This window comes from Volvox carteri, assembly GCF_000143455.1.
Source record: "Volvox carteri f. nagariensis unplaced genomic scaffold VOLCAscaffold_10, whole genome shotgun sequence".
NCBI classification, from domain to species: Eukaryota; Viridiplantae; Chlorophyta; class Chlorophyceae; order Chlamydomonadales; family Volvocaceae; genus Volvox; species Volvox carteri.
In genome coordinates this window covers 719,414-741,546 of record NW_003307553.1, presented here as the reverse complement: position 1 = coordinate 741,546, position 22,133 = coordinate 719,414, and the positions used below count along the sequence as shown (strand labels likewise).

The window sequence follows — 22,133 nt, the reverse complement described above, 5'->3', positions numbered from 1 at the left end:
CAACCACAGCAGTGACGGCGGCACCCTTAGCGGTGGCGATGTCTGGCAGCGGCGCCGGGAGCTCTAGCAGCAGCAGCAGTAGTGGCGGCGGTGAAGGGACCCAGTTGCACCCTCATCCACACCCCCATCCCCACGCAAGATATCGTAAGTGGCTCTCACACCCCCCCGCCCTCCCGGGAGCTGTGAACCCATTCCGTTCCCGCCTTGTGCTGCCCCCCCGCAGCTCCTGGTTTGGCAGTCGCGCGGTCTAACCAGTCAGGGAGGGGAGGGGAGGGGCTGTTGGGCTCATTGGTAGTCCGGTGGGGGGGTGGGGGGGTGGACCGCATGTGATGCCCGAAATCGGTCAACACCCATGCCCAGATCCTCCCCACCCATATGCCGTACATCCCCGTACATCCCCCTCCTGACTTGACCTCCCGTGCAGCCGCCGCAGGGCCACTGGCGGGCCCAACCGCCACCCCAACCGCCACTCCAACCGCCACCCCAACCGTCAAGTCCTCCTCCGGCGGTCCCGGCTCCCTCCTCCTCATCGTCAAGTGGGGCGGAGTGCTGACTCATGCGGGCAGAGCGCAGGCGGAAACCCTAGGGGTGCGCTTCCGTACGGGCATGTACCCCCGGGCTGGTCCGGCGGGTGGCGGGCTGCTGCGCCTGCACTCCACCTACCGCCACGACTTCAAGGTGTACTCCTCAGACGAGGGCCGTGTGCAGGTGCGGGCGTGTGTGTGTGGGGGGGGGGGTTAGGGGTTAGGGGGGCGGGGATGGGAAGGGGAGGAGGGAGGGATTATTGGCTTGGCGTTGCTGTGTTGATGTGGTGGAGTGGCGGAGTGGTGGAGTGGCAGCTATAGAGGAGCATTAGTGGGAGCACCGGGATTTCCTGAACCTTCCTCCCCCTCCCCCCCTTCCCCGCGTGTGGTTCGTCTTTCTCCCCCTTCCCCCGTCAAGGCCTCCTTCCAGTACGACACTTCCTATGTCATCCTGCGCCGCCTTTCCTGTTAAGCTTCTAGTTTTACATCTTGTTTCTTCCCCTTCCACTTAGTTTCTTCTTTTTCCTCAGCCAGCCAATCAAAACTTCTTGCAGCAGCACTCGCCTGTATTTTTGTTTTTTGATCACACCCTGCTCACAAACTTGCTACCTCTCTGCTTCGCATGTGCCCCTGCCGCTACTTCTGCTGCCTGGCCAGGTGAGTCCGAAGGAGGTTCGAGCTTTGTCGGTATATCGCGTTGCGTCGGTCGCCTAGCCGGACTAGGATAGTCGGGTCGGTCGGGTCGGTCGTGCGTTTTTTCCGGGGGTTCTGAGGAGCACTTGCGTATCACCAGCTTTTTCTTACCAGCTAATCAACCAGTTCTTCGCCAAACCTCGTCAATGCCGCCGCCAGGCCGGCGGCAAACTTTATTCCAGCTTTACGTCAGCAGCATTTTACTACTTTTCCGCCGCCTCTACACCTACCTTTACTTCTTTACGGCTTGGCATTACTGCTTTTCTTCCGCGCTTATTTTAGTCCTGGCAGCTAGTAGGTAGTTTTCCGGCATCATCTTCACTACATCATCCCGAGGTCGCCGCCTTCGAGAACGCCTTTTAGTCACTTCTGCTCCTGGTACACCCTTGCCCTGGCAGCAGCTTCACTCGTTCGTGGTCCGTCTCCCCCCCCTCCCCCCCTTTTCCCCCCATCAGACCTCCGCCGCCGCCTTTACCCAGGGCCTGCTGTGTTTGGAGGGCACCTCCCTCACCCCCATACTGGCATCGCTGGTCAACAAGGATGCGGCCATGTTGGAGGCCTTCGGGAAGGGCGCCTCGTACGACATGCGGGCAGCCAAGGAGGAGCTGTACAAGCGGGTGGGCGCGGGAGGGGGGCCGGGAGGGGGGGGGGTATTGTGGGCCACAGAAAGTCTGTAAGTTTAATAGAGAAGCTGAACAGAGAAGGCTGGCGGGTGATGAGGGTGACGGGATGAGGTGGATGAGGTGGTGGCCACCCGCGGGAGAGAGGGGGTGGTAGACAGCGGCCCACTGGCGGCCCACTGGCGGCTACTCACTGCCTGGTAAGGGCAATGTAGAAGCTTCATGTACTCTGCGTTGCATTGGACCGCCTCCACTGCCGCTGCTGGTGTCGCCTCCGGGCCCTCCCCCCCCCTCCCTCCCCGGGCCCTCCCCCCCCCTCCCTCCCCGGGCCCTCCCCCCCCTCCCGTTTTTTGTCACCTCTCTGCCTCGCATGTGCCTTTGCCCGCGCCTCCTGCTGCCTGGCCAGGTGAGTCCATAAGGTGGTTCGAGCTTTGGTATTTCGCGTTGGCGTCGGTAGGCTAGCTGGAATAGTTTAGTTTGGGTCGGTCGGGTCAGTCGCGCGTTCTAGTTTTTTTTGGGGGGGTTGGGAGGAACACTTGCATACCGGCAGCCTTTCAGTATCAGCAATGCAGCTTTCTCTCCTGGCCAGCTACTTTACAACACTTCTACGTCATAATATTTTCTCTCGCCGCCTTCACTACTTTTTCTACTACTACTAGTTTACGGTTTGGCTATAATATTTCTGGCGGCTTAGGTAGGTAGGACTTTCTACTTCTACGTCAATTCTTCATCCCGAGGTTACAGTCGTCATCCCGAGGTTACAGTCGTCACAGTCGCCACGAACGCCTTTCGGTCAGTTCTTTCGGTTGCTACTATCTTGCTCTGGCAGCAGCTTAAATCGCGTGTGGTTCGTCTTTCCCCCCCCTCCCTCGTGCAGCTAACCTGGGACCCGGCTGCCCGGGTGTCCCGCTGCAAGCTGCCCGCCGCACCCCCGCCGCCGTCCCCCGCGCCCACACCGCCGCCCTCGCCCAAGCTCCGCCCCGCCTCCACTCCACCACACCCGCCCTCCGCCGCCGCCACCACTACCCCCACCGGCCCGCCACGGGTAACTAGCCTCAACATGTTGCGTACGACGGGTCCGCCGCCACCGCCTGCACCACCTTCCGGGGGCTGTGGCGGCCCGGCGCGATTCCCAGCGCTGCTGCCGCAAGCGGCCATGGACGTGGTGACGATGTCACAGATGTCAGCGGGGCCGCCACCGTCGCAACCGCCGCCGCCGCCACAGCCAGTTCCGCCAACGAAGCAGCTACAGCAGCAGCAGCAGCCACCCCCACAGCACCGCCACCAGCAGCAGCAACAGGCCGAGCCATTGCTGACCCAGCGGCAACCCAGTATGTCTTGTCAGAGCTCCCTACCGCCCTCCCGTACATTATCAACAACATCATCGTCGTCATCTTCTGTGGCAGCAGCACGGCGGCATACAGCTGGTCCTGCTGCTGGGCCGCTACCGCCGCCGCCGCCGCCGTCAGGGGGCCCCTGGTCCGCCGCCGTCAAGGGGTTGCCGGAGCGGCCCCTGGAGCTCCTGGAGGAGCTCTGTCGGCAGTTGCGGCACTTGGTGGAGGAGATTAAGGGACCGGCGGCGGCGCATCATGCGGCGGCACATGTGGGCGCCGCCGCCGTCAGAGGAAGCGGCACGGGCGGTACGGGCCCAGCGGAGGCCGCGCCGCCGCCACACTTGTACTACAGCAGCCTGAGTATGTCGCCCGACGAGTGGAGGTCCGAGCAGGGGGAACCTTGCGGTGGCGAGCGCTGGCTGCTGCTGTACGACAGATGGCACAAGCTGCTGGACAGCTTCTACTCACCGAAGAAAGGGCTGTACGATATTAGCAAGGTACGGACATAGGCTTGAAGCCGAAGTCGATTTCGTTTAATTATAATGGAGCCCCTTTGCGACACAATAACCCGGATGCCAGTACGGCAGAATCCCCACCTGACCTTTTTTCAACTGACCCACCCGCGTCCGAGCCTAAGGCCCTCAGGTGCTCCCCCTGCATGAGGTGATCGATGTCACTGGGGCCAGTCCTGCGCATCATTCGGTCGCCTCTTTGCCGCAGGTACCTGACATTTATGATGCCGCAAAGCACGCCCTCATCCACAACGCCTACCTGCCCCTGGATCCTCCGCACCCACCGCCAACACCGCCACTGGCAGCGCCGGCTGCATCAGCGGCGGTGGTGGCGGCACCGGGCCCACTGCGGGCCCCATCCCTGGACTCCTTGCATCTGGAGCCGTTATCGCCGGGGGGGAAGCCGCCTCCGCCTCCGCCACCGCCGCAAGGGACCGTGGCTGGCGGCCCTGGTGTGGAGTCCGCTGCCTACCCCGCCCTTGATGCGGGTGGCAAGGCGGCCGAGGCTTTCGACACCGCTGCACCCCTGGGGTCGGTGGGGACTGAGAGCACCAGTGCTGCCGGACCGCGGCTGGGTGCTGCCGCCACGGCAGGTCCCTCGCTTCCACCACCTGCCAGGGCAGCAGCCGCCGCCGAACCTGCTTCTCCTGTGTCTTCATGTAAACACGTGAAGAGGAGGGATACGGAAGGTACGGCAGTAAGCATGGAATGTACGGCAGCACCTGAAGCAGGTGTGGCTCCTGTGCGTGTCCTGGGTGAGATCATGGCGCCGCTCTACTTGATTGCACGCCGCTTGGCGGATGCTGTCGTACCGAACGAGTACGGCATTGCACCACAGGTGTGTTCGGGGATGGCGATACTTGTGCGGTGTCATTCAATGTTGTTGGCCAGCCAGCCACCGCCTCGCTCCTGATCACCGACCAGGCAACATTCGAAGCCTGTGCGGGGTTCAGTCGTTGTTGTTAATGGTTATGGATTGTTGCTTATTGAAATCTGTTGCTGTTGAGGTTGTTGTCATTGCCGTGGTTGCCGTCTGAACTCGTTCACTTGCTGCTATACATGCCACCGACCCATGGGTCCCTCCGCAGTCCAAGCTGGTGATCGGCTCGGCTATCTGTCGAGAGCTGCTGGGCAAGCTGTTGGCGGACATGGGAGCCATGAGGGAGGAGAGCCTGGCCACGCAAGGTGAGGTTGGGGCAAAGGGTGGCTTGAGGGATTGGGGTGGGGGGATTGCTTGGGGAGGTGTATGTCCTGCATGTGCTGATGGGACAGAAGCAGCAGCAGCAGCAGGAGGCGACTCAGCTCGCCTACGTGTTTGTGCACCTGTGTATCTCGGAGTGTTAGTGCGGGGGGAGGGGGGTGCGGGAAGCCTACAGCCAGGCAGCCGGGCAGTCAGGAGGTAGCAACACGAAAAGGAGCTAAGAAAGGGTTTTAAGGAGAGCTCCGTGTGCCACCTCCGCGACTTATGACGTCGACAGTCAAATTCCCATATTTCCCCCCAGCTAAGTGTGCAGCTTGACTGATATCCCACTAGTGGAATCGTAACCCGTCACGTCAAACAACAACAAGTGCATAAGCCACGGCCACCAGGTGCACGACCATAACCTCGCAGTGGGCATGTGGGCCGTGTGGGCCCCGTCTACCTGTCCTACTGGTATATGCCGTACCTGCGTACAAAGGTTTCAGTGTGCTGCTTGATTGGCCCCGCGCAGGTGTATCAGCGCCTGGTGGCCCCAACCTCCCCATCCTCCCCAACCCCCCCACCAGTGGTGCCCAGGCGGGCCCTACGTCAGGGAGTAGTGCCACCAGCAGCTTCCGCAGCCTCTCTGGATACACCCTGATATCCACAACCAGTGGCGGCAGCGGAAGTGGAGGTGGTGGTGGAGGTGGCGCTGGCATTAGCAGGGGTAGTGGACCCCTAGGTGACGGTGAGGGTAAGGATGAGGGTGAGAGGACAACACGCAGTGCCCTGGGCAGCCTTGTCAGCACCGTCGGTGATAACCTGCAGCTGCAGCTGTCACTCGGTCACGAAGCAGCAGCAGATGGTGTTGGTGTTGGTGTTGGTGTTGGTGGCGGCGTCAGTGGAGAGACCCGCGGATTGGGCCTGGCCAGTAAGGCAGCACCAGTGCTGGCACCGTCAGCACTGGTGGCGGCTGCTGTGATGAGCCCACCAGGGGTTCTGGAGCGGGCGGTTACATGCAATGATTATGGCGGTATGGGGGGTGCGCCGCAGCTGCTGGATTCCATGGTTTCGGAGTTTGGCAGCGCGTCACTTGAGGATGAGCGGCTTCGTGCCGTGGGAGGGCGACTGGAGGTGGCAGCATCAGTGCGGCCTGCAGGCGAGGGATCTGCCGCCACCGGCCGGGCGCCATTACCGATGTCTGGTAAGGCCACGCAGCAGCAGCAGCAGCAGCTTCTGCCGCCGCCGCCTCCACCCCCATCGCCCAAGTGGCAGCAACTGCAGGAGTACGCGGACACCGTGGATGTGGAGCGTGGTACAACTGATGAGTCGATAGAGGCGCCATGTGAGACCGCCAACACGGTGTTTGCTGTCGCCTCCTCTGATAGTGCGGAGCCAGTCGCTGGTCAACCAGCACCACCACCGCCGCCACCGCAGCGACCACTGACCGAGTGTGGCATGGCCTCTCACCGTGATGCTGCTGGCGACGGCAGCAACGCAGCGGCATTTGGTACCCCTGCCGCGGCAGCACCAGCGCCAGCGACGGATGCGTGCACAAAGGGGTGCCGTGGCCCTGATGACGAGATGGTTGTTGCAGCCGCAGTGGGGGAGGGTGGTGGTGGTGACGGCGGGGGGTTGCCTGAGGGTGAGGATGACAGCAATAATGGCATCGTGGGTGACGGTGTGGAGGAAGAGGCGCAGGCTCTTCACCGGCTATGTCCGCAGTACGCCACTGACATCAACAGCCCGTTGCGACACGTGCGTACCCGGGTCTACTTCACATCAGGTAGGGAAGGGGGTTGCTGGTTGGTGGTTGGAATAATACAGTGACGTGGTCATGACCACCATACATGTGCTTAGGGGTTTACACAACTTTAGATTGCTAACTGTTGTTTCAGTGGTTTACTGCTTCAAGTGGTTTCCTTCCGAGTTTTGTGTGTTCGAGCTCAGAATGTGTGGACGCCGACGATGATATTACAACATGCACATTTGTGAGACGCGAGGCCGAGGCACCCCGCCCTCGGCAGCCCTCTCCCCCCCCCGTTGACCACTGGTCATGTGGCACATGAGTCGTTCCATCTTGAGCTTCGCTTGCTGCCCATATGTACTACTTATTCATCTGGCCAATTTGACTTTGGTATCGATATTTGTTTTTATGATTCCGTCCCCACTTCGTTGTGCAGAGAGCCACATCCACGCCCTGCTGAATGTGCTGCAATATTGCCACCTACACCAGCAGCAGCAACCCACCTCCAACACCGTGTCCACTGCCGCAACCACCAACGTCTGCACTGCTTGGCAGCCCGGCCGTGGCAATGATGCCGCTGCGGCTGCTCCCTTGTTAGCCTCATCATCATCGGAGGCAGCAGTCCCCGCGGGTCACCATCCGCTACCTCCTGCTGGGGACCTAGGCCTAGGCGGCACCCACACCACAGAGGGGGTGGCGGCACCTGAAGGTGCTCCTGTTGCTCCACATCATTATCACCAGCAGCAGCAGCAGCAGCAGCAGCAGCAGCACGGGAAGCAGGTCCTCTCAGCGACCCTGCTTGGGTCCCCGGGGCAGGAGCTGCTGGAAGCAGCGCCCGAGTACGACTACATGACGCAGATCGTATTCCGTATGTTTGAAAACAAGCATGTGAGTTATTTGGAGGTCATTTGAAATGGAAGTTAGAAGTGTGATGAGGGGAGTGTTGTCGCAATATACTGCTGCTCTACAGCTTTTTTATATTCGACCTCGTGCTTACACTCCCAGTAGTGACTCTTGCTTATATATCATGTTCGCACGTCAATTTAAATGCTGCTGCCACGTGTACTGCTACTGCTCAGTAACGAACATCAACCAACCATGGCAACTGTCGTAGCTGGCCGCTGAAAAGGCCTCTCGAGATCCTGGTGGACGCACTTAGTGCGTATTTGTAGACGTTATGTGTGCCTTACTGTGTACCAGCGACTACAGCAACACATGAGCAACCGTACATGTCAGGGAAGGCTTTGTTTTGAAGCGCAAAATCATTTTTTGTCTTTTGAGTCGTTGTACTTGTGCTTGTACACAGGTACCTGTTAGCAGCCCGGAGCGGTTCCGTGTTGAGCTGTCCTTTAGCCCTGGTGCCTCACGAGCGGCGTTGCAAGCCCGAGCAGAGGTTATGATTGCTCGGACAGCAGCACGCACTGCTGCTGCTACTACTGGCATTGTTGCTGCAGATGCCGCTGCTACTGGTGGTTCTGTGAGTGTTGCTAGCGCTGGCGGCAGCAGCCAGCAGGGCAGCAGTGGAACCAGCAGCAACAATGCGGATGGTCCAGCAGTTATGCAGTACCACGAAAAGCAGCAGCAGCGGCAGGACAAGGAGAAGGAGAAGGGTGCTGGACCGGGAGGGCAATGCCGGGTGGCAGTGGCGGGCAGTGACCAATGGTGGTGGGAGGACGATACACTGGAGCACGACCGGCACTGCCTGCCTCTGGCGCCCTTGTCCTGCCTGAATGCGGCACCGGGAGCAGGTTTGTAACAAGAGGCGCCACTATGGTTGTCGTGACAGGTGCTTCTATTTGTTTGCCACATCTATCCCACGTGTGTATATATGTGCTGCTTGTTGGCATGGGGCCCTTGCAAGTGACTACGAGCCACCGACCCAAGCATGAGTGCAATGTCACCACAATGCCGTACGCACGTGTTTTGTTCGATGCTACAGTCGTATGACGCGACAACAACCTGGCTAAACCCTGTTTAACTATGTAGTGTCAGCTATCTAATCACACATTAATATGCAACGTGACCTTGACAAACTACCTGTCTCTTATCTCTTTCCTCTTGTTGCCCAATCAGCCCAAAGTCTTGAGGAGGTGGAGGCGTTGCTGGGGCCCCTGGCTGCCCCACGCAAGCCACAGCGCAACACGTATGCACTGCAGGTGGGCCGGTCGGTAAGAGTTGAAGTATGCGCCGTTCAGTGCGGGATGGTGCAGGCAAGAGTGGAGGTGTGATATGGATGGTGCGTGCATCTGAGTTAAGGTGTGAAAAGGTGTTGGGTGGATGGGTGGAATAGGGTTGGTGGGATGCCGCTGTCATGTACAGCTTTTATGAAGGTTTTAGTAGTGGTCCTGGCAGCAAAGGGACATCCAAGGCTGTCCATTTCCATGTGTAAAACCGAAAAACCTAACCCTATGTAACAATAGTACTGGGCCCAGCCGCATTGAAAAAAAAGACAAGTAAAGCGCCACATATTTTGTCACCCCCTTGCAGGTGGCCCTCAAGGTGCCTGCTGTCAAGCAGGTCATGAGCACAACCCGAGCGCCCAGTGTGACACTTCGTGGCCCTTCACCACCCCCACCCCCACTACTACCTGTACTTGGAGCCGTTGCAACTGCTGTGGTGGAGGAGGCTGCGGTGGCGGCTGCAGCGGCTACCGGTGGCGTAGGCAGTGCAGTCTCTCAAGGAGGGTTGGGATTGGACCTTCGGACCACGGGCTCACTGCCACACATGCTGCCATCATGTATGGAGTCCTCTGCTGTATTGTCAACCTCACCATCGACATTTTCATCGGAGAAGGCAACTATGCCAGGAAATGACACCCTTAAGTGTGTGAGGTAGATGGCGGAACAATGTGAGCTAGTGATAGAGCTCAGTATCCTGGGTTTACATCCTGGCTGATGTAGGATCATGTAGTAGCTGGCCGCTGAAAAGGCCTCTCGAGATGCTGGTGGTCGCGCTACGCACGTATTTGTAGAGCCGTACTGTGTACCAGCTACTACATTCCCCCCCCTTTGAAGGGATCCGTCTCGGGCCCTTAAAGCCTCGTATACCACCAGCCTGTGTCTACCTTAACAATTTGTCAGGTTATCCCCAGTGTTTTTTTGGTAATATATTACTTTTTTGGGAATAAATGGGGGTCTGAGCCTGGAAGAAATGGAATCGTTGGGTCAGTTGGGTGTACTGGTTCATTACTTTGGCCATAAGACGCCCCAAATGCCTTCTGCACATATAAACCTGACCATTAAGAGCTCATACACTATATAATATAAGATATTTCATGATATCACCATGAGACGGCCCGCTGTTGCATTCAACTTAGGTCAACGGGGCATTCGTTCATTCTTGACCAAAGCAAACGGCTCAGAAACTCCGCAGATGCAATGCCCCAAACATTTAGAAGAAGAATTGTTTACAGCACACTGTAAGGCCTTTGAGGGGGGGTTCTGGGGGGGGGCTGCGCCCCCCCCAGAACGACTATACAAATAGGAATCGTAACCGCAAGAAACACCCAGTTTATTACTCTAGGGTACTAGGCCCAAAACGAAAAAAAACACTGTTGTAAAAACACTGCTGTGCCGCAAAAGCAATTAAAGGAGCCCAAAAATCAGTGATGACATCGTAGGTAATGCAGTTAAGTATTGACATAGACACGCCCATGTTGGCCTGAAGACCTTCCCTAAACAACAAACGGCGGCCGAGATTGAGTGAGCTAATGGCCGCGAGGCACACAACCTCCCACACACACCATGAACGGAGGCCGGTGGAATGCCCAACCAAAAGTTAGCCCGGTTAAAAAGGTCTGGAGACTCTAGGTCGTTCGGTGACGGGCATGCAAACGTGATGCATGGACGAGCGACCAGAATAAATACTCGGTACACATTGCGAAGGCAATGGCAGGCCGCACAAAGGGCAGCCTTGAGGTCCGATTTTTGACCTTCCTGTAAAACCTCGCGAAACCTCCGGTAACTGTCAGCAACCTCAAAATGGTGCATTTTGTTATGTCTATGAATGGCAAACGTCATAAATGGGCCTTACGTGACGAGGCGCATGCTTACATACCTCAGGCAGCTCTCAGGTTTCGTAATCACCCCACTGTCACCTACCCAAAAGTCGCACAGGCCTAGGATTGTATCCTATGTGACCTATATGTCTTTTGTTTGCAAGAGTTGCAAATTGTATTCATGGTGAGGGCTACTGAGGTATAGGGAAGTGTCACCGCATTTGACGGTTTGCTGATTGCACTGTTCTGGATAAGTGATCCCAGGGGTATTGACAGAGGTAGCCCTGAGCATCTTATATGAAGTCATTTGGCTCATAGAACGGGTGTCGGCTTCCTTGAAGCCAGAAAAAGGGCGGGGCCCCCCTGCATCCGTACAGGATGGTAGCTAACGCGGCACGTGTGACAATTGATGGTTAGTGTCACCGCTGTGGGGGATGTGCTTTGTTGCAGCAGTGCTGATGGTGTGGGATGCTAAGCTTGCACCGGCGGAATCGTCAGCACCGCCTGCGGGCTCCATGCGAATCGCATCCATCCCGGGTGCATGCCGCATGGACAGTGCGGCAGACCGCAAGTCGGAATGCCCGTGGGGGCAAATTGGTAACGCAAGCTGGGTGCAGTTCGGTGCTGTCTGTGATGTTTATCCCCAAAGCACCAGCGGCCTCAGCAATCCGCCCCACAGCCGCGAGCTTCATCGCGGCACACCGCAAGTCTCCGGAGGCCCCGAGCATTGGCTAAAGTAAATTTACAAACAAGCAGCTTGCGTATTTCATAGAGAAATGTAAGCAAATTTGTCGGCCAGCTGGTGGCAAGTCGGAATGCCCATGCGGGCAACTTGTAACACAAGCTGGGTGTTCAGTTATCATACGCTGTCATCTCAGAATTCAATTATGAGATACACGGCACCTTTTGAGATGAAATTTAACCCGAGAGTCGTTGATGTGACTTTGGCCTCGGTCAATTGAGGCAGCCAAAGTTGTTTGTGCTCATTTGTGCTCATACGATTTTTGTTGGCTACAGCCGAGATATCTTGCGATTCGCGCTGGGGCCCCGCCCAAAAGACCCCAAGATATAGGTTAAGCTATGTCCTCCGTAGCTGAAAGGAACTGGCTCCAGTTGGCGACTGGAGGAAGCATTAGTTCCTAACTTGCCCGATCTGCAGAGCCCGACATCAATCGCTGACTGAGAGACAAGGAAGAGAAGAATACTAAGCTTACAAATAATGGTGTAGGAATGCCTTAAATAGTCTGGCAAAGCCTTGCACGACACAGAGTCGTACCGATCAAAGACAAACCATACGTACTCGGTAACGAACACAAATCCCTTACATTTCCCCGGTCTTTCAAACTGCAACGTCCTCGTTGCCATTACAGACGCAAGCACAAGGTTCCCTTGCATACTGCAACTCACTGCTTTCATCACAACAGTGGGCATGCTCAGGCAACTGCACCCCCATACAATGCCATGGCATGACTACATATGGGACTCAGACAGCTAACCACATAAGGCAAGGTGTTCCAGCTAAGAAAAACCCAAAGACAGCATAGCTTGGTTCAAATGAAAAGCATGACTGTGTGAGCTCCGGAATGATTGCATCTACTGCACACATAAGCACACATGAGAACTCGAAGGAAAGTAAGAACGGAGAATCTCGTGAAGGTGATGGTAGGTCTCTTTTGAGCACTCGGCTGGGCGCCCCGGTCGACTTGAGCCAAAACACAGGGGCACACAGACACAAGGGCCAACATCGAGCTCCATGGCATGATGAGATGTGATGGCCTTTAGCGTGACGTTGGATCGACGATGAAGATAACGAAAACGATTGAACTCGTGAAACGTGGGGTACGCAAGCATCCAGTCGCTGTCAACCCGGTGCACTCCTGCCGTGGAGGCTGCTGCAACACGAGCACGCATACAACCTACACGACGGGCAGGCATACTGGCGACCAGGGCACGGCGATTAACGTTGAACGAACGAGGTAGACGGCGGGTTGTCAGCTTCCGCAAACGATAGAAGCAAACGGATATGGCCCATTCTTGAGCCCGAAACGAACGTGAAACTGCAGTCCAGCGCAAGGTGTCCAAACTTGGCCGGCTGTCGAACGACGGTAAGGCGTTCTGATTCAACTGAAAAGGAAAGAGCTCCGATTTCAAGTTGTGACACCAACTGTTACACTCGGAGTGGAGCGACTTGAGCCGACTTGCACACAACAGTAGCGTACAAAGCTGAATGTCAGTACCGAAGAGCGATGAACCCGGTAGTTACGAGATGCGGGTGAACGACCGGCAACACGGGCCGGCAAACAAACGATCGTGCGGTGGCGCGAAGTGCAAAAGCAGTGACGATGGGAAAACAGCTCCAATACGGACCGAGGCAGGATTGAACCATAACTCGATACCATATGAAAGGAACTGGCTCCAGTTGGCGACTGGAGGAAGCATTAGTTCCTAACCTGCCCGATCTGCAGAGCCCGACATCAATCGCTGACTGAGAGACAAGGAAGAGAAGAATACTAAGCTTACAAATAATGGTGTAGGAATGCCTTAAATAGTCTGGCAAAGCCTTGCACGACACAGAGTCGTACCGATCAAAGACAAACCATACGTACTCGGTAACGAACACAAATCCCTTACAGTAGCACTCTCTCTGTAACGATGCTAGGTCCCTATAGGGTGCCGCGTCGTATACTAACTAACTCAAGGAGTTAGAAGTCCACAATTTGGTGGTATTGAATAATACCGATTTTAGGTAAAGATCAGTGTTTTAACTGAGTTGGACGCTAGTGCCATAAGGCCCTATCGTACAAGGAACGCCTTTGGCGTTAGGTAGCATACGCCCCCGGACTGGGGACGAGCGTACTGCAGGGTCCGGTAACATGCGCTCCGCCGGACCGCCAACCGAACACCAACCGAACGCGCCACGAGGAGGTTTAACATATATATTCTACATTATATTATATTTACGATTATGATTGTGTCTTCTTATGGATTTTGTCTTGTGTCATGAGCCGGACGTCTTGCCAAATTCCTCGGCCCGACCCCTTGCACGTCCTCTGAAATCTGAAAGATAACGCACTGAAATATCTGCGTTGAAAGAAGTGTTAAGGTAAAAGTTAAAAAGTGGTCAAGTAACCGTCTCAAGCCGAAAGCCGTAAGCCAGCCAGTCAGCTTTGATAAATAGAAACTAATAACACTACTGATGGGTGACGGGGCCGGTTGTTGATATCTCGTCCAGAACTCCTGCATATCGTAGTTTGGCGGGATACCTGTAGTGGTTCTGGAGCGGACTTCCGAGATACACTTTGTATTTATGGCAGGGTCTTGCCTTTTAATCTTCGCTCTAATCCCAGACCTATGTAACGTACATCGAGGTGATCGCTCTGTAATCGCTGCTTAGTTTCTCACCGGTCGACGAGGCCTTCGAAGGCTGCGTTGTCGCGATGCAGTCTCTTGGGGTACAGCGGCCGTCGCCCGTCTGGACAGCCGGCCGGGGAGATGGCCTAACCTTTATCTGACACGCTGACACGCCTAGCGCGGGGCACGGGGGCGCGGGGCACAGGGCGCCCCCCCTACTGGGGGGGTAGGCACCTCCCAGTAGGTGCCCCTGCGCGTCCGTATCCCCGATTTCTCGCCAGCCCCTGCTTTCCCCCATGAGCCGCGCCTACCTAAAGCTGCGTAATGATTATATGCATGTATGAGCTGCGGTGAATCGGCACGTGAAGCCCCGGCGGGACCGAAATGGGACCTTATGTGTTCCTGACCCGCCTAGCCTCCTGCCGCCTGCGTGTCCGTATCCCCGATTTCTCGCCAGCCCCTGCTTTCCCCCATGAGCCGCGCCTACCTAAAGCTGCGTAATGATTATATGCATGTATGGGCTGCGGTGAATCGGCGCGCGAAGCCCCGGCGGGACCGAAATGGGACCCCTGGGACAGCCAAGAGCGTATCTGCATCACCAAGGCCACATTGCCGGATGGTTGCAAAGACTCGCCTCTGTGCTTCAAGAGCGTCATCTGTTTCCCGCTCCAAGGCTCTGTTTCCTGCTGCTAACATTCAAAGGCGAGGTCCCCGACGGCCGCAAAACACTCTAAATCAATTATACCATCAAAATCTTTACTGTGTCCTCATTGTAAAAATTAGCTGGATCATAGCAAACAGGGCGTCTTCAGGGGTTGACTGTGGACATCTCTTGGTGTAGCCGCGCAAACTGTCATTGCATAAATGTCTTTATTCCCTTCATAATGCGAAGCAGGATAATTAGAAATATGCAAAGTTCGTTGTTCTATTTTTGGGTGGTTGCGTCCTGGACTGCGCGCGGTCCAGGACGCGGTCCAGGACGCCGGTACGGCAGTCCGGGGCCCCCATGATAAATGTAGCTTGCTACAGCGTCGCTGGCTGGCAGAGCACACATGCGCTGAGGCAGCAGGGTGGCGCGCGGCTTGGCATTCTCCAGGCTGTGGTGCTGCAGCAGCTGCTCCACATAGTGCTGCTGTGTGAGCACGATGCAGCAGTTGCGGTCATCCTGGACGATCTTCATGCCGAGGTAGTAGTGCGCCTCGCCAAGGTCATGCACTGTGAAGCAACCAGCGATGGCTGCCTTGGTGGCCGCGACCACTTGCAGGTTGTCCGCTGTCACCAGCATGTTGTTAACGACCAACTCATAGGGGGTCTAACAGCGTCTAACTTCTTAGGTGGAGCTGTTAGACGGGCTCATTATCAGCTGCTGACGATAGTTGTCAACGTGGCATAACAGCCAGTTAGACACTGGGTTAGAGGCTGTCTTGTCCTGTTTGGCCCTGTGACTGACATATACCTGGAGCCCACACTGTTAACAGTTGTCTGATTCTAGGGACTGTTAGCAGCTGTAAGGACCTGTAACAGAGCGCTTTCTGCCACAACAGGATATTGTTGACAGGATGTTACATTCTGGTTGGGTCACCCAGATGCTGAGAAAGAATTTTTGATGGCTGTTAGGGTTTTGGGAAGCTATTGTTCAATTGTTAGCCATTGTTCAATTCACTTAAGCTGTTAAGCGGTGCCAAGGGCTGTAGTTGCTAACAGGCCTTGAAAGCTGTTACGAGCAGGGACATGCTAAAAGGAAGTTCCATCATGTTACTGCAGCTGGCTGTTGCCATTAGATAACTTGCTGAACTGCTGTTTAAGGATTTTAATTGCTGTTTTGAGGTTCAGACGCTGTAAATGTTATGAGCTTTTACATGATCCCTGTCCACTGTTAAATCACACATTCTCTTTTTTTTGGAAAGCTGTCTGACTTCATTATTCATGCCATCAGCATATATTTGCCATCATTGGGGATAGAAGCTTGTACTGCATGGGTAGGCACAAAACCACATTTTTCCTGAATTATATACATATGTATGTATTACACACAACAGTCTGGGTCGCCCTGGTCACCTCACTTGCTCATCATGTGGAGTTGTGCAGTATAGTGCACAGCCAGCTGGCCTGTACAGGCATCTAGTGTCTCTATTACAAGTCTGGAGGCTGCTACCAAAATCATCACAGCAACAGCAGTACCTGATCTTGGCATGCAATTATACACACATGTTCTTCATCAAATTTCACCTGTGACCGATCCACACTACTACTGCACTGCTTCCTTTTTTTCTAGTGAACACCTACTACACACCACTGAACCACATAGCCCTAGACTGCAGCTGCCCACTTGCTCCGTATCCCTGCTCATCAAGGAACCTCTCTAAGCAACCAACGCCAGCTTGCCCTTGTACTGGACCATGGAGTCATTCCATAGAACATTTGTGCAGCCATGGGAGAAAGCTGTAGCAGCCGGTACACAGTACGGCGCTATAAATACGCGCAGAGCGCGATAGCCAGCAACTCGAGAGACCTTTTCAGCGGTCAGCTGCTACATTTGGTATCGAGACCTCGTGAAAATTCACGATCCTGAAGTCGTCGGTTCAACCCCCACCGATTACGTTCGAGTGGTATTCGGGTGAGGCGACTCAGAGAGCGAATATCGCACAAATTATAAAAGTAGCTGAACCGACTGGACTGTCTCTGTGCCTGAAAAATCTGAAGACGGCTAGGCGCATGTGAGCCGGCACATGACGTGACGTGGAGTAATTACCCACTGCCCGAGGGTAGGCGAAGGTAGGCACAGGCTGGTGGCATACGAGGCTCTAAGGGCCCGGGACGGTTCCCTTCAAAGGGGGGGGAATGTAGCAGCCGGTACACAGTACGGCGCTATAAATACGCGCAGAGCGCGACCGCCAGCAACTCGAGAGACCTTTTCAGCGGTCAGCTGCTACAAAAGCCCACTCCTTGACCTGCTGCTTGTTGAATCTGCCAAGTAAGCTCTGCACTGGAAGCTCTACGACCATGTGCTTCTTGAGCTCCTTGCCAACCTTAATGGTACCACTGGGCAATACCATGGAGGTCTTCTTGCTGTTGTTTGCCCTGTGCAGAATGAAAACATGCACGATGTTTTCCTGCATGGTGAATATGGAGGGACCGACCAGTGCATATTCAACGTTGTGGACATGTATGAAAAGAAACATATTTATTATATTATTAGCAGTAGCATAGAATGTATAATCCAGCAGGCAAAGACATTAATTTCAAGCAGTTCATGGTTGCAGTGCATTGCAGCTGCAATGTATGCCACACATGCTTACATTAATTGTATGTTGTGAGGCGGCTGCAGATGACAACATGGTCAATCTTGCGAAGAAACATCAACCTAATTAACTTACAAGACTGCCAAAGACCACACCGCCAGCTAACAGGGTGTTTGCACTGAAAAGTTTGTTAGCAACATTTTTGAAAATTCTCACCCGGCACCTCACCTTTGCTCACTTTTTTTTGCAATATCACTTATTCTACATAAATGTATGATAGAAGTGGAAAGGCGAAGGAACGGCGAAGAATGTAGGGCCCATGTGGAAACAGGGGCCTTGTTAGCAGTCCAATAAGTCCATAAAAGTTATAGGACCCCCGGACCAGCCAATAAGGTCCGATAACCTTGAGCGCGAAAATTTTGTGAGCTCCTTTTTGAAATCTACTTGCACCTGGTCTTCTGTACACTTTCAGTCTACAACCCTGACTGCTTGCCGGCCTGGTCATTGACCGAACCGAAAATGTCACAGAACCAGTCACCCTCGCCGATTCCTTCTGGCAATATACTCTCTGCTCTCCATAACGCCTTTATGGCAACGATGCAGCAGCCCCTGCAGGGTGCACTGTCTCTTCGCTTTGATGCCGATGTCCATGCTGCCACCCAGGCCGCTTCGCAGAGCATCACCTCCGAGCTGCAGCACTACAGGGACCAGGGCTTGCCCATGCAGTGGTCCCAGCACATCTCAGGTCAACAGCCCAGACCTGTTGTCATTGAACATCTCCGGCACCCAGCCTGGCCTCCCACTACCGCAGATGCAGCCATTCCCACAGCAGGTGAGTATGGAACAATATTCCCGGTTAGTCATTAGCTCTCCCTGCTTTGGTAGCCTCGGTGCAACACTGCCCTGCTGCACCCTGTCAGCACCTCGCATACTCGCCCTGCATTCACTTCCTTGCATTATCTCGCGGGTCTTCCCCGCCTTGTCGGCAAGCACTTCTCGTACCTACCTCTGTGAATGGCTGCCGTGCCACCCTGGTCAGTGCTTCTCCAAGTCCACCATGCAAAAAGCTTTCTAACCCCCCTCCCATCCCTTTGCCCGTCCACTCTACAATTCCTCGCAATCAATGGCGCCAATGCGTCCTAATCTTCGTTCTGTTTTTAAGACGCTTAGGGCTGCTACCGAGAAGACGATAGTTGGTATTCATCTAACTAGTCAGTTTGGTGGTACCAGTGGTGCTGTTACTTTAGGTACCGTTCAGACTGCAGTTGGTGCCGAGTTGGTTGCTCCTGTGCATTGTTATGATGTGACTAGTATGGTTAATGTGAACAACGGTACTGTTGTTAATCCCGATATCAGGCTTAGGTTGAAGTTTTCTAATGAGACTGATGGTGCTACGGCTTCCTTTGATTCTTTTTCTACTCTTACTGTTGAGAGTGCTCCAAATAGTTTGAATTCTTTGGATACGTTCCCTGGTGGTCGGAGTATGTTGAAATGGGTTAGTGCTAAGTTTTTGTTTTATGCTCCGACGACTTATCCAACTAGGATTAGTATAGAGCTATGTCGTTTTACTAGTCAGGATATAGTGCCTAATTATCCAGTTAATACTGTTGTTGGCGATTTGCGTACTGCTTTTTGGCAGTATTATTCGAAGAAGTGTGTTTATAATCCCATCGAGCCGTTGGATACGTCGATGCGTCGTCACATTCGTGTGTTGAAGCGGGTGGTCTTTAGTATGGATCCTAAGGAGACAACTGAGACTGTAAATACTCGTTTCAAGGAAGTTAATTTCTTCTGTCGTCTCAATAAGGTTTGTTTGTATGCTTGGAATAAGAAAGACCGTGTGAATATGTTGACTTCTGATAATGCTGTCACTCCTGGTGTTAACGATACATCGGTACACCCGTTGAGTCGGTTGTTTATTGTTGTTCGTGGCCTGGCTGTAAAAGGTACAGCCTTTAGTACGGCCATCCATCCATCCTATGATTGTGTGATGAGAATGTGTCATCAGAATTTGTCGTAATTGTAACTATTATTGGATTCAAAAATGGTCTCGTCTCCCTGGAGTGTTTAGCCGCACGAGACTACCTTACCTTATAGTCTCGTGCTAACAAGCTAAACATCCTAAACATCACTACAATGGCACTTAAGATTGCACTCCGGATTGATAGGGATTTGGATTCTGTTAAACTTTTCTTGGATCGGTGCAGCGGGTTCGGAGTCCACGAGGTTGCGGGTTCCAATGAGCATTGGCATTTTTTAGTGGAGACTGATTCATTCAGAGCTTTAGGGTAGCATTGACTCGGAAGATTCCCACTCTGAAGGGAAATGCTTGTTATAGTGCTACGGTCGTTAGCGATTTGGAGAAGTACGAGAGATATTTGGCCCCGAATCCTAACCGCCTCTCACAACGCAGAACCGCTTCCCCCCCACGCAGACTTCTCCGCTTCCACCGCACACAACACGCAGTCACCGCAGCACAATTCGCAGGATACTCACCAGGTCACGCAGAGTCACGCCGACGACGACGACCATTCTGACGGCGCCGAGCATTTCCAGCAACAGCATCGAATGCAGGCGCCAAATTACGCGGGAGGCCGCACAAGCAGAGCTCATCAGACAGTGCACACTGATGGCAAATCCGTGGTCCATCAGCATTAGTCAAATCTGCAATCTCTCTGGTCATATCAACGATATCCGGAAGCTCTGGAAACAAGGTCGAGAAAACAAACCATCCACGGGCAAACCGATATCTAGCGGCCTCAAAAATCAAGTACCGCATCAACGAGTTCGCTCTCCATGGCTCAAAACCGTAAATGAAACTATACTGAATGGGATTCATTTGGGAAGCCATCGCACACACTGCACGCTTATCAGACCGCGGCAAGTCTAGATAATCACGAACATCAAGAGGACCAGCAAACATGTAGTTGTAAGTATAGATAGGAGACGCCATCTTGCTACTTACCTCAAATCATCTCAGAGAACCGTTTTATAGCAGTGTCATCCGGACAAAGTTGGATCTGGATCGTATTCACGGCACTCCTTGCCGCGAAAATGTTCACAGGACGATTCCGAGACACCACCTCTTTCAAATACAGCTCGGCCAGCTTCTCCCGACGTTCCCAATGAACGTTCTCGTCCTTCGCGATATCGATGACTGCATCGATAACGGAACCAGCTTTCCGCTTACGAAGACGCTTATTCTCAGTCCAATATCCAATATGAAGCTCTTCAATTTTCTCATCTGTATACTTCAAAGAATGCCGCCAAACAACCTCAGGACCAGCTCCCTCGCTTTCACCCTTCGCCAAATATCTCTCGTACTTCTCCAAATCGCTAACGACCGTAGCACTATAACAAGCATTTCCCTTCAGAGTGGGAATCTTCCGAGTCAATGCTACCCTAAAGCTCTGAATGTTCCGATAAGAATCAGTCTCCACTAAAAAATGCCAATGCTCATTGGAACCCGCAACCTCGCGGACTCCGAATCCGCTGCACCGATCCAAGAAAAGTTTAACAGAATCCAAATCCCTATCAATCCGGAGTGCAATCTTAAGTGCCATTGTAGTGATGTTTAGGATGTTTAGCTTGTTAGCACGAGACTATAAGGTAGTCTCGTGCGGCTAAACACTCCAGGGAGACGAGACCATTTTTGAATCCAATCATGCTTTTAAATGTTCCCTTGGCTCCCGCTCATTCCTATCATGATTGCCTGTCGGTGGCCAGGTGGTCTTGGGGGGGATGTGCGGGGTCGTGGGGCTGCCGCCCCACTTCCCCGCACTTTCCCCTCTCTCCTGCCCCTTGTTCTTGGAAAGCTTTAGGCGAAAGTTTTTATCGGCTGGCAATAGCAAGCATGTGGTCTGTGTGCCTTTTCCAATGATTGAAACGGTTTGTTTTCTTGCATTGGTCGTACAGTGCAAATTGCCCACACATTGCTAGTTGTTGCAACAGTAAAGTATACGCAATTGACGAAGTGTAAGGAGAATGTCAGTATGGACAATTAAGCATCTAAATTTGTGATTACAGTCGAGTTGAGCCGTTAGTCCCCCCCATTTAAACTGGGCAGGTTGCAAGTTGTCCGCCGTCACCAGCATGTCGTTGGCAGTGTGCACCGCGCTGTTGCCTCTGCCACCGCCGCTGCCGTCGGGCATGTTAGACTTAGCGCTGTCAGCGCTACCACCCGAGCAGCGGTGGACTTCCCGACTCTCCGCCGCCGCCACTGCTGCTGCTGTCGGGGGGACAGGCCGTCACTGACCGGGGCCAGCGGCGGGTGCAGGGCCTGCCGTTGATTGCGGGTGTTGCGATGGAAGGGGTGTTGTTGGGGTCGCCGGGGGCAGGGTAGCCGCTGGGGTCGGCAGCATGGCGGGCGGTGTAGAGCCGCCGATAGTGTCCCTGCCGCCGGGGCAGGCGGGGCTAGTGCCGAAGAGGGTGCCCGCCTGTTGTGAACCGGGCCGTGGCGGTCGTCATCGAAGGTGACGTTGCTGCTCACGGTCACCTTGCCCTTGACGAGGACGCGGTGGGTGGCCATGCCATGCTCCGGTCAGCGGTAGGTTCCCGCCTTTGCACGAGGACTGAGTTTGTCCTGCTGTCTGGCTGGGATGCGGATGTAGGCCAGGCAGCTGAAGGTGTGGAGGTGGCTGACGTCGGGGGGGACACCGTGATAAGCTGCCCACGGTGTGGCCTCCCAGCCCTGAGAGGGGGCCACATTGTGCAGGAGGTTGGTGTAGAGTGCAGCCTCCAGCCAGTAGCTGACCGGGAGTGCTGTGTCATGCAGCATCGCCCGCACACGGTCGAAGAGTGTGTGGTTGAGTCGCTCCACCGCTCCGTTCTGCTCTGGGTTGTACGGCGCCGAGTGGGTGTGTGCAGTGCCGTGCTGGCGCAGCCACTGCTCCAGTTGCTTGGCGACGTACTCACCGCTGTGTCGCTGTGCAGC

General features: G+C 54.5%; 4 protein-coding genes across 4 annotated transcripts in view; 3 read left to right on the top strand and 1 right to left on the bottom strand.

Moving 5' to 3' along the window:
- The window catches only part of VOLCADRAFT_103901 (uncharacterized protein), a gene marked incomplete at its 3' end in the record, with an annotated part of 20,957 nt that extends 13,435 nt beyond the window's left edge, over window positions 1-7,522 (top strand). The window contains exons 23-34 of the mRNA XM_002948526.1: window positions 224-254; window positions 425-708; window positions 1,182-1,196; window positions 1,673-1,834; window positions 2,715-3,168; window positions 3,307-3,668; window positions 3,892-4,218; window positions 4,357-4,521; window positions 4,772-4,868; window positions 5,396-6,649; window positions 7,047-7,303; window positions 7,427-7,522. Coding sequence (XP_002948572.1) covers window positions 224-254; window positions 425-708; window positions 1,182-1,196; window positions 1,673-1,834; window positions 2,715-3,168; window positions 3,307-3,668; window positions 3,892-4,218; window positions 4,357-4,521; window positions 4,772-4,868; window positions 5,396-6,649; window positions 7,047-7,303; window positions 7,427-7,522 — 3,504 coding nt within the window. The remainder of the gene's footprint in view (window positions 1-223; window positions 255-424; window positions 709-1,181; window positions 1,197-1,672; window positions 1,835-2,714; window positions 3,169-3,306; window positions 3,669-3,891; window positions 4,219-4,356; window positions 4,522-4,771; window positions 4,869-5,395; window positions 6,650-7,046; window positions 7,304-7,426) is intronic.
- Window positions 7,523-8,168: 646 nt separating this feature from the next.
- Window positions 8,169-9,445, top strand: VOLCADRAFT_88800 (uncharacterized protein; the record flags this gene model as incomplete). Its single annotated transcript, XM_002948525.1, has 3 exons — window positions 8,169-8,358; window positions 8,684-8,766; window positions 9,098-9,445. The coding sequence occupies 3 exons, from the start codon at window positions 8,169-8,171 to the stop codon at window positions 9,443-9,445; spliced, it is 621 nt and encodes a 206-aa protein (XP_002948571.1).
- Window positions 9,446-17,788: 8,343 nt separating this feature from the next.
- On the top strand, window positions 17,789-19,858 carry VOLCADRAFT_88799 (uncharacterized protein; the record flags this gene model as incomplete). The annotated part of the gene is made up of 3 exons (XM_002948524.1): window positions 17,789-17,945; window positions 18,012-18,032; window positions 19,635-19,858. 3 exons carry the CDS (start codon window positions 17,789-17,791, stop codon window positions 19,856-19,858), a joined length of 402 nt encoding a protein of 133 aa, XP_002948570.1.
- Window positions 19,859-20,166: 308 nt separating this feature from the next.
- Window positions 20,167-20,763, bottom strand: VOLCADRAFT_88798 (uncharacterized protein; the record flags this gene model as incomplete). Its single annotated transcript, XM_002948394.1, has 1 exon — window positions 20,167-20,763. The coding sequence occupies one exon, from the start codon at window positions 20,761-20,763 to the stop codon at window positions 20,167-20,169; it is 597 nt and encodes a 198-aa protein (XP_002948440.1).
- Window positions 20,764-22,133: the final 1,370 nt, after the last annotated feature.